We start from the raw sequence: 12114 nt of genomic DNA, 5'->3' as shown, positions 1-12114 counted from the left end.
GATGCACATATTATAGGTTCTTATTTCTAACTAGCTTAAGCTAGTGGAAGAGTCCAGTAATATGTTTGTGGGTGGCAGTACAAAAATCAAAACTAATGACATATGCTTCTAAAAAAATTCCAAGTAATGATCTGCTATATCAAAAAGAGGGATGTCTACAATAGATATAGGCAGCATGGAGTAAAGGAATTGCTCGAGGAATATAAAGAATGTAAAAGGAATCTTAAGAAAGCAATTAGAAAAGCTAATAAGGTGAAAGTAAATCCAAAAGGTTTCTACAGTTATATTAAAAGCAAGAGGATAGTGAGGGATAAAATTGGTCCCTTAGAGAATCAAGGTGGTCAGCTATGTGTGGAGCCGAGGGAGATGGGAGAGATTTTTGAACTATTTCTTCTCTTCAGTATTCACCAAGGAGAAGGATATTGAATTGTGTAAGGTGTGGGAAACAAGTAAGGAAGTTATGGAACCTATGACAATTAAAGAGGTGGAAGTACTGGCGCTTTTAAGAAATTTAAAAGTCAATAAATCTCCGGGTCCTGACAGGATATTCCCCAGGACCTTGAGGGAAGTTTGTGTAGAGATAGCAGGAGCTCTGATGGAGCTCTTTCAGATGTCATTAGAAACGGGGATTGTGCCGGAGGATTGGCGTATTGCTCATGTGGTTCCATTGTTTAAAAAGGGTTCTAGAAGTAAGCCTAGCAATTATAGACCTGTCAGTTTGACATCAGTGGTGGGTAAATTAATGGAAGGTATTCTTAGAGATAGAATTTATAATTATCTGGATAGACAGGATCAGATTAGGAGTAGCCAGCATGGATTTGTGCGTGGAAGGTCATGTTTGACAAACCTTATTAAATTTTTTGAAGAAGTTACGAGGAATGTTGACAAGGGTAAGGTAGTGGATGTAGTCTATATGGACTTCAGCAAAGCCTTTGACAAAATTCCACATGGAAGGTTAGTTAAGAAGGTTCAGTCGTTAGGTATTAATGCTGGAGTAATAAAATGGATTCAACAGTGGCTAGATGGGAGATGCCAGAGAGTAGTGGTGGATAATTGTTTATAGGGATGGAGGCTGGTGACTAGCGGGGTGCCTCAGGTATCTGTTTTGGGCCCAATGTTGTTTGTAATATACATAAATGATCTGGATAATGGGGTGGTAAATTGGATTAGTAAGTATGCCGATGATACTAAGGTAGGAAGTGTTGTGGATAATGAGGTGGGTTTTCAAAGCTTGCAGGGAGATTTATGCCGGTTAGAAGAATGGGCTGAACGTTGGCAGATGGAGTTTAATGCTGAGAAGTGTGAGGTTCTACATTTTGGCAGGAATAATCCAAATAGAACATACAGGGTAAATGGTAGGGCATTGAGGAATGCAGTGGAACAGAGAGATCTAGGGATAACAGTGCATAGTTCCCTGAAGGTGGAGTCTCATGTAGATAGGGTGGTGAAGAAGGCTTTTGGAATGCTGGCCTTTATAAATCAGAGCATTGAGGACAGAAGTTGGGATGTAATGTTGAAATTGTACAAGGCATTGGTAAGGCCAAATTTAGAATATTGTGTACAGTTCTGGTCACCGAATTATAGGAAAGATATCAATAAATTAGAGAGAGTGCAGAGACGATTTACTAGGATGTTACCTGGGTTTCAGCACTTAAGTTACAGAGAAAGGTTGAACAAGTTAGGTCTCTATTCACTGGAGCGTAGAAGGTTGAGGGGGGATTTGAACGAGGTACTTAAAATTTTGAGAGGGATAGATAGAGTTGACGTGAATAGGCTGTTTCCATTGAGAGAGGGGAGATTCAAACGAGAGAACATGATTTGAGAGTTAAGGGGCAGAAGTTTAAGGGAAACGAGGGGGTATTTATTTACTCAGAGAGTGATAGCTGTGTGGAATGAGCTTCCTGTAGAAGTAGTAGAGGCCAGTTCAGTTGTGTCATTTAAGGTAAAATTGGATAGGTATATGGACAGGAAAGGAGTGGAGGGTTATGGGCTGAGTGCGGGTAGGTGGGACTAGGTGAGATTAAGAGTTTGGCACGGACTAGGAGGGCCGAGATGGCTGTGATTGTTATATGGTTATATGGTTATATTTAAATTTTCCAACCAACAGCTCAGAAACATTCTGGTTTATCAGTCTATGGACTTTTAAGCAGAGTTATTAAAACAATGATTGAGGCATCTCAGAACACGGCAGAAAACAGCTACGAGTTATTTTCCTCATGTGGCATAGGGCTGAAAAGATTCACATAAATCTGTCAATTTTCACAAAAGATTTATGAGGATGTTGCCAGGATTAGAGAGCCTGAGTTAGAGGGAGAAGCTGGCCAGGCTGGGTCTTTACTCCTTGGAACAAAGGAGAATGAGGAGCAACCTTACAGAAATGTTTAAGTTTATGAGAGGCACAGATACAGTAGAGTAGTCCAAAATTAGGGGGCATAGATTTGGGCCAAGGGAAAAGATTTAAAAGAGACATGAGGCAGCAATTTTTTTTTTACAGAAGGTGGTGTCAGAGATGTGGTTGAGAGAGGTACGATAGTATCATTTAAGAAGCACTTAGATAGGTACATGGAGGGACGTTGTTAGAAAACATGAGCCAAACGCAGAAAATCTTTTTTTTTAGTTTAGTTAGTGGGGGTTTTTTCCCCTTTATCAAATAAAATTTCCAATTTTTTTTATGATTGCTATGAGTTTTAGGCTTTTTTTGATTATATTGTACATATAACAGCGTAACATTTTACCTATCTGATCTTGACAATATATACTTACTGTTTTTTTTATTGCTGTTTATATGTCTTTTGTATTATCTGCTTGCTAAACTCCTCCTCTGATTTGTATATTCTTTATTTGAAAATCAATAAAAAAGGATTGAAAATGAGAAAATAGGGGCAAGCTAGGTGGCACCACAGTCTGCATGGACTCGTTGGGTCAAAGGGTTATATTACTCTTTGACTCCAATTCGCCTCAAAATATGAAAACATGAAGAGTTGCGTAACATTGAATTAATGCACATTTAGCTAGAATAGTTAATACCTTGTGAAAGTAGTGAGCAATTAACTGAAACATAAATTCATGTTTTACTGTTAATGCAGCCAGCTTTATTTTTAACACTTTAATGTTTCACGAATTCTATTTTTTCTTCATACTGCCTCAAAGCAAAATGTAATGACTAATACTCGTAGACTCTTAACTTCTAAGTGCAGCTTATGAACACAAACTAGCAAAAATAACAAATAGAGACACTTACTTTGTTATTGTCCCATCAATATCAGATATTATAACCTTATCATCCCAGTTCCAGAGGTAAATGGTACCTTCACATCGACAGGTTCCCTGATACTGAGTTGTCACACTGAACACAGCATTATTTGGACCTTCCTTCAGATTGAGGCTGCGCTATAAATAATAAGCAAACAAATAAATGGAGAACCATCAAATGATTTAAAATTAAATGCAGCAATTTCAATTCAAGCAATAAAGTGCCAACTATCTAAAATGCTTCAACAGAAAAAGTCCAATTTGCCAATGTTTCAATGTCGCTGGTTTCATATATTCATTAACTTAATGTGTTGACAATTCAATGTAAATGCACAAGTCTCATGAGCATTTCTTTTTAATATAAAAAGTGGGAGCCAGTACAGCAGCTCTAAATTACATCAGCAATGCTGTTAGAGCAAAGCATTTCAATATTGGCCTCATTAGCTACTTCATAACCTACAAAACTGGAGAAGATACAAGTTATTCATGCTAGGGGAACTGCATAACAATAGCTCAAAAATATCTTAAAAAATAACTCAAAATCCACAATCACATCACCTTGGTTCTCCCACGCCAGGGTACCTCATCAACCCCAAGTTAATACAATCAATAACTGTCAACAAAACACTAAATAAACTAAGTAGTTAAATCATTCCTAAGCAGCAAAATATAGATTAAGGAAGAAAGATAGAATTAAGAGAAACAAATAAAGCAAAGTATAATTTTAGATCTCTAACACCAAGTAAAATATTAGAATGAAATTATAATAGATTTTTTACATTCCATAGGGTAGAGGAGTGGTTTAAAAATTCACCTGAACTATCCCAAATCACTTATTGGGGATTTTGTGGAAAAGTATTGCAACCACACCTTATCTGCGCTTCAAAGCTCAGCCTTTTGGAGGAGCAAGTTGATCTAGGTTTCTGCATAACAAGTTCAGATCATGCTCTCCAATTTACTCAATAAACATATTAAGTGCTATTAGTCTCAACATTATTCCCAAAGCAAAATACACGTCCTCAGGGTCAAGTTCTACTTCTCACATCAGCCTATCTAAATGGACACTTTAGTATAGGTTTATGGTAGATGTAGAAGAACTCAGTTGAAAAGTAGTGTTCAATTATCACAATACTGTCTGTCAAGCACTGATGTGCACAGATATGCTGTTTTTCTCCAAATTATAATGGCGACCGTGTTTCAGACTATTAGTTTATGAAGCAATTTGAAATGGCCTCAAATTATGAAACAGAACTCATAAATACAAGTTTGTTTATTCATCCAAACTGTTTGCATTAACCTTATGGGCTATATCAAATTCTGGATTAACATCCTTGTCGGAACAGTACGATCAGTGTGGATCAGTAATAAGATCTCCTGCTGACAGTCAGCACAGACACACCTCAAAGATGTGCATTTAGCCCGCTACTCTATTCTCTCTGTTTATTACTGCGTGGCTAGGCATAGCTGAAATGCCATCTATGAATTCACCAATGACAAAAACCGCTGTTGTCAGAATCTCGGACAGTGAGGAAGAGACCTACAAGAGTGAGATTCTGAAATATTAAAATACAGATCTATACTTAATACCTGGCTTAAGTTGTAATATAGTTGTACATAGATTAAAAAACTACTTTCTTACCAGTTTTTCAGTGGACAATCTCAGTGATTTTTTGTATGTCGCTATACCACTTTGACAAGGGGAATCGCGACATTTAGAAATTGGCTTTGGACGTTCATTAATAGTACTGAAGTCATCATCACTAGATGTTAGTTCTTCCTTACGCCTGTCCATAAAGCAGTAAAAGCCAACTTATTAAGTAGCAATAATTAAAGTAATAACACCCAGGCTTTCTTGTAATATGTACACAGAAACAAGTATAGATAAGTATGAGTGTAAAATGAACTATACATGTAGAAACACTAGCTGACAATAGCCCTCACGGTGTCAAAATATAAAATATCAGCTCCTAGAAACAAGCACAGAACAACCATGATCATACTGCATCTCAAAGCTCAAAGTAAAATTTGAGGTATTTTTTGTGCAAGCATACTTAGCAACTATAGAACAATAACTGTAAACAGGATCAATGGGCAACAAATAGTGCAAATATTAATATAGCAATATGCAAATATAACAATAAAGAGCATGAAATACCAAGATAAAGAGTCCTTAAAGTGAGACCATTGGTTATGGAAACCCCAGAAGTAGAATGAGTGTAGCTATCTTCTTTTGTTCAAGAGTTTGAAAAACCCTGGCATAATTTATAAATTGAGCAGTTCCCTCAAAGGTGTGCTGATCTTCACCCCAATCACAATCATGTTAATAAAAGCACTTCTGCAGATCTAGTGTTCAATTAGATCATGGCTCAAGAGTATCTTTTCTTCTCTCAACCATCTTAGGTCCATTTTCTCACAGAATGGTAGCATACTGAGCCTTGTCTCCAAAATTTCAACTGCTAAAGGCTCTTGTCGAGAGAGGAGGGGACAGTGGCAGTTTAATATATAAATCCAAAATAACCTTATCTAAAATTAAGCTCTCTAATTCAATATTGACCCAGCAGGAGAAATTATTATTCCTATGTACCACTACATAGCCTTTTAAATATCTTGCAGAATTCATTATTTCATTTCATGGTAAGGTATCTATCCAAAAGACTCCTTTATAAATCAGAAATTTAAACTCTGGAGCACTTTTGGTCAATATAGACCGAGTTCCTTCCAAAGCCAATAAATATCAACATAATTTGAGGATCCTATCATTGCTACCTCTTACACATTTGAAGATGATGCCAAGACCAATTTCATTAACTTCTAGTCTTTACGATTGTAGGTACTAAGTGATTGACATGATCAAAATCCTGTAATGCCATTAGTTGAAGATGAAAATTTATCACCTAATTTTCAGGAATTATCAATACTCAACTGTCTATTTCTTTTTAAAGACTGTTAGATATTTTGAGAAGTTGCATTATTTGCGTGAATATGTTAAATAGCCAATAAAAGCTGTTTGACGCCTGTGGGAATTTATATTTGCTGAAGGATTAAGTATCAGATAGGTTATATTACACATTAAAACTGATTTGTGTCTGTGAAAGGATTTTGTAACAAAGATCAGCTACAGATTGGTTATATTTACATATAACAGCAAAATCATATAACCAACACAGAAACTGTTTAAAGTCTAATTGTTTAAATATTTGCCACTATTGGTCTATTCCTGAACTTATTTATCCAGTCTGAACACAACAATTAACTCTATATCTCAGAAAATGCCCTTATGTAAGGTTAAGTGCTGGTTTTACACACAGACTATTCAGCAGCAACATAGTGCAAAGGTATAAAAGTACTATAAATTACAAAAGGCAAAAAAAAGGAATTAGTGAACTGTTCAGAAATCAGATCGATGAGAGGAAGCATTGTCTGAATCATTGAGTGTGGGTCTTCAGGCTTCTGTATCTCCTCATTGGGGGTAGTATTAAGAGAGGGCATGTCCCGGATGGTGGGTGTCCTTAGTGATGTATGCTGCCTTCTTGAGGCACTACTTCTTGAAGATATCCTCAGCCATGGGGAGGGTTGTGCCTGTGATGAATCAGGCTGAGAATTGAAGAGGCTGCAGTCTTCTGTATCTTCTTGTGATCCTGTGGATTGGAGCCTCCATATCAAACTGTGACGGAACCAGTCCAAATGTTTTAAATCTCTGACTGTAAATACAACCTCATCTCCCATGTCATTAGGTCCAAATTGGATTTTGGACATAAGTCATCCAGGTGCTCAACAAGGTGGTTGGTAAAGGAGGAAAGGCCCTCCTGTCTGCAGTTCTCCTACAGATTGCCAGCCACCCACTCCTTCTGTTTTATAACACAGAAGAATCATGTCACAACAATAAATTGACACAAATCCTTTCCTTCACGATTTTGCCAATTTTTTCCTTATAATTCATGCACCTTAATCCAATTAGTCCTATTTCATAAATGTTCACCATAAAAATTGTTATGGCTTGAAAGAATTGTGAAGTTATCAACACCTTGAGAAGTTGTATCTCATTCTGTGGCATATTAAAACTGATTCTGAATTTTAGCATCCCCTGATTTAACGGAGTGGCTTCCTAAAGACCCGGGCAAGTTTTCCATTTTTTTTACCGATCCCTCTAAAACACGTGAAACCCAGCGATTCCCCGAAAGGCTAAAGTCTCCAGGCTTCTGAGTGACTTTTATATTTCCAACGGACAATATATTATCCCCTAGACAACAGTCGAGATTACTTCTTAATGATGAACATTACTATACCCGCGTTTTAGATTCAGTATTGACGACGTGCATTATCTGAATGTTTGTATTAACCTTACTTTTGTGTCCCTTTATAAATAAAAACGTTTGAAAATGGTGACTTCAACGGACCTCGCTATCTTTGCTGGTAAGTTATCCAGTTACGGGATAAGTAACAGACAAAGGTGGTGCCAGGGCTGGATTCACCCCATAGTGCCCAGAAACTCCACGTGTTGCAAACTAATTCCTCTAACATCAAGTCTAACAGGAGGCGGATCAAATGGCCTGCAGCTAACATGATTTCACTGTGGAAGCAGCTTGACGAAGATGTTAACCAAATTCTGGAGGCAACGGCGAAATCATTGTCAACATCGCAGCTGAATGGTTCAGAGAAGGGGAGAAGAAAGGCTCCAGAATACCCTACTCAAAGAACCAAAGAGTGTTGAGGATCCACAACATCAGGCAGGAGATGAAAGTGTTGAAGTCCCAGTACAAGGAGGCAGAAGAGAAGCGAATTGGCTTGGCCCAGCTGGTGTGTATACTACAAAAGAAGATCAGGGTCCTCCACCGGGCAGAGTGGCATCGGAGACAAACTCGTGAAAGTGCCCAAAAACATGCTGCCTTTATCTCCAACCCCTTCAAGTTCACCAAGGAGTTGCTGGGGCAGAAGCGCAGTGGGAAACTGGCCTGTTCGGAGGAAGACATAGACCAACATCTGAAGAAGATTTACAGTGATCCTGAAAGACAGCAGGAGTTGGGAGAGTGCAACATCCTAATAGACCCTCCTGAACCGGATGTGCAGTTCAACATGTCAGAGCAGCAGCTAACGGAAGTCAGAGAGGTCACCCACAAAGCAAGGGCAAGCTTGGCTTCAGGACTAAGCAGCACCTTGTACAAAGTGTACAAGAACTACCCCAAACTCCTGTTGTGTCTGTGGAAGATACTGCAAGTCTTCAAGAGAAGGGGGAAGATCCCAGTACAGTGGAGAGTGGCTGAAGGGGTGTGGATCCCGAAGGAGGAAAACACCACCCAAATAGACCAGTTCCACATCATCTCCCTGCTGTGTGTCGAGGCAACGATCTTCCTCAGTGCTGTTTCCAATCGGCTGTGCACCTACCTAGCAAAGAACACCTATATCGATACATCAGTCCAGAAGGGTGGCATTTCAGGGATGCCAGGCTGTCTGGAGCACACCGAGGTGGTGACACAGCTCATCAGGGAGACCAGAGAGAACAAGGGCAACCTGTCAGTGCAGTGGCTCGACCTGGCAAATGCACATGGCTCCATTCCGCACAAGCTGGTGCAGCTCACACTGACCAAATATCACGTCCCCAGCAGAATCAGAGACCTTATCACTGATTATTACAGCAACTTCACGATGAGGGCATCTTCAGGAGCAATTACATCAAGCTGGCAGAAGGTGGAGATTGGCATCATCACAGCATGCACCATCTCAGTGACACTGTTCTAGCCAAGAACATGCTCACTAAGTCTGCTGAAACAGAGTGCAGAGCGCCCAGAATGAATTCCGCTCAACGGCAACCACCCATCAGGGCATTCATGGATGACCTGACAGTCACCACAGAATCAGTCCCAGGCTGCCAGTGGATTCTGCACGGGCTCGAAAAGCTGGTGCAGGGGCCCGGATGCATTTCAAACCAGCCAAATCAAGATCAATGGTGCTGAGGAAGGGGAAGGGGGAGAACAAGTTCCAGTTCAGCATCGCAGGTATAGCTATCCCAACCATCACAGAAAAGCCGGTCAAGAGCTTAGGTAAGGTTTTTGACAGCTCTCTAAGAGACACAACATCCATTCAGGCGACCTGAACCGAGTTGGATGGCTGGCTGAAATCCATGGACAAGTCTGGCCTACCTGGGAAGTTAAAAGCCTGGGTGTATCAGCATGGCATACTGTAAAAGTAATGGGCTGAGTGCTCAAAAATCTGGGAAATGAAATTTAATATGGGGCAAAAGGATTTTGTAACGAAGATCAGCTACAGGTTGGTTACATTTACACATAACAGCAAAATCATATAACCAACACAGAAACTGTTTAAAGTCTGTGGAAAAGTTGGCACTTGAACATTACCTGCAATTTTCCAGTAAGCCAGATTGTTTAACTTCTCCTGTTTGACTCTGATCATCGCCCTTTTTGATAGTAGATTCTGGCTAAAAATAAAAATCAGATTACAACTTTATTGATAAAAGCTAAACTATTGCACTATCTTAGAGATGAATTAGTTAGCCTCTACCTTAAATATATCAAAAAAGAAACTTAAATATCTATCACACTTTTTATACTTTTTTTTTGTTATGTATCACCTTCCTTTGCAGTTGGTCACTGCATTTGTAATGAATGGATTCATTCTGAAATAAACCAAAATCTATTTGGTTTATCAATATTAGCTGTCCAAAAGACTGAAGATCAAGGTTTTGTAACTCTAAACAGATCTGTAGTTGCATTAATCCCATCACTTTTTGTTACCCAGTTTTAATTCTTGATTCATTTACATTTTTTTTTGAAAAATATAAAACAAAGGGGGTTTTGGCTTGTTAAATAAATGGGCATAATGACAAGAGGAAATTTAAAGTTAACTATTTTATGAAGAATATTATTTAAATAGTGTAATATCAGTATTCAGTAAAGCGAGCATGTAACTGCGCCAAATATTTAAATAGGCAAATGGAATGTTCCTTTTACTACAAGGAAACTAGAGTAAATCTTGCTGCAACAATTCAAGGCTTTATTGAGACTACACCCGAAGGACAGTGAACAGTTCAGGTGCCCTTATCTAAGATATATTTGCCTCAGAGACAGTGCATTAGATTAATCCCAGGGATAACTGGCGCCTCATGAAAAAAAGATTAAGCAAATAGGCCGATGTTCGCTGAAGTTCAGAAGCACAAGACTCGATCTTAATGAAAGGCATTACATTCTGAAGGGTTTAACAAGGTAGATGCTATTTTGTAGTGCTGTGGGTGTTTACTCTCGTGGGTGGTCTAAGACCCAGGAACATGAAAAAGAATTGACCACATAATCAAGGCAAGGAGGAATTTCTTCTCTTGAGTGTCTGAGAATTCTGTAAGTACCTCACCTCAGATTTGTGAATATTGGATCATTAGATATTTTTGAACAATGATCTTTCTTTAAAAAATAACTTTCCAAAGGTAAATCAAAGAGTACTAGGAGCAGATAGGAAAATGGAGTTGAAACTAAAGAACAGATCAGCGGAAGATGAATTATAAAACAGCTTTGTGACCTGCTTCTCTTTTTGTGTTTCTTTTTATCAGGGTGAGAAAAAAATACCTCTTTTACTGCAGCGTTTTTTCTACGCCAGGAGAACCACCAACCGCCAGTCTTCTTTGGCATCTTTTCTTTTACCAATTTATCAACTGTAGCCTAAAGAAAGTAACATTCCACTAGAATCAAGTTGCAAGATTAAAACTGTTAACATCTGATATAAATGCATCAAGTTTTTATTTTTTGTCCACAAATGCTATCCCAATGAGACCACAATAATTTATTACAAGCAGGATAAAACACTACTGAACAGAATAGAGTTTGAAATGTTACTACAGGTACTCTTAGACGGTTGGAGAATTTTCTTGAAAAATGCTCTTCAAAGGTGCCAGTTAATCTACCGTGAACATTGAATGTAAAAATGTTCAAGCATTCACAAAATAGATTAAAATAATTCCCAGCAACACTTTGAATTTCAATTAATCCAGGTAACACTAATGAGAATGTAATGACAGGTTCACTAGTAAAACAGAAACAAAATATCATCTGTGGAGAAAGAATAATGAGTTAATGTTTTGAACTAATGACTTTTCAACAGATCTAAAACATCATGGTCTGCTAGAAATCTGGCATCTTTAAAACACTGGGGTAGGACTCACAGCCAATAAAGAAACCCCAGAGAATTATCTTCTGCTTTAGACAGTGCATGAATGGGACTGGTAGCTAGAATACTGCTTGTGACAAAAGCTAAAAGCTTCAGACTTCCCAATATCTGACTGAAACAACGTGCTGAATTCCAGATGTGCTGACAAGACTGTTGATGAGAAGAATGTCAGGACAGAACTTGATACTATGATTTTAGATGTCACCTACAGTTCAGAGGTGAGAAACAGGATATTAAATATAACGGCCCAGGAAGATAAACCATTGTCTGATAGAAGGTTCTACATAACTGCTTTGTCGAAAAAGATTAAAATGGCAGTGGCAAGGACTTAGCCTCTCTCACTGCTTTCAAGGACTTTTTTAAAACAGGAATCAAACAAACTTAACAAGCTACACAACTGTACCTTAGGTAAACTTTTCTGAAAGGCTTGAATGCAGAGAATCATAGGAGCAGCAACAGCCCAGTTGTAATACCTGTGGAAAACAAAACATCCAGCAATGTATATTAATATTTTTTTAAATAAATTATTTAATTTTCATGCATTCTCTCATTTGTCAGTTTGCTTATCATTAAAAATATACCAACTACAACCCTAATGGTATTTTACTTCTTCACTTCAAAGTCATGTGTTTAGTGCAAAGTACTTCAAGCATTTTAACTTCACAATGCTTTGAACAAGGCAAGAATCCACAA

At 38.3% G+C, this 12114-nt stretch overlaps 1 protein-coding gene across 1 annotated transcript in view; it reads right to left on the bottom strand.

Annotated features, from left to right (window-relative positions):
- Positions 1–12114, bottom strand: part of LOC132399873 (phosphatidate phosphatase LPIN2-like) — a 93647-nt gene that overhangs the window by 14985 nt on the left and 66548 nt on the right. The window contains exons 11-15 of the mRNA XM_059980736.1: positions 11825–11894; positions 10824–10916; positions 9606–9685; positions 4892–5036; positions 3242–3390 (exon numbers count right to left, since the gene is read on the bottom strand). Coding sequence (XP_059836719.1) covers positions 3242–3390; positions 4892–5036; positions 9606–9685; positions 10824–10916; positions 11825–11894 — 537 coding nt within the window. The remainder of the gene's footprint in view (positions 1–3241; positions 3391–4891; positions 5037–9605; positions 9686–10823; positions 10917–11824; positions 11895–12114) is intronic.

Source organism: Hypanus sabinus, chromosome 9 (assembly GCF_030144855.1).
Source record: "Hypanus sabinus isolate sHypSab1 chromosome 9, sHypSab1.hap1, whole genome shotgun sequence".
In the NCBI taxonomy this organism is placed as follows: domain Eukaryota; kingdom Metazoa; phylum Chordata; class Chondrichthyes; order Myliobatiformes; family Dasyatidae; genus Hypanus; species Hypanus sabinus.
The sequence above is the reverse complement of the archived record's forward strand: the minus strand, read 5'-3'. Positions and strand labels throughout refer to the sequence as shown.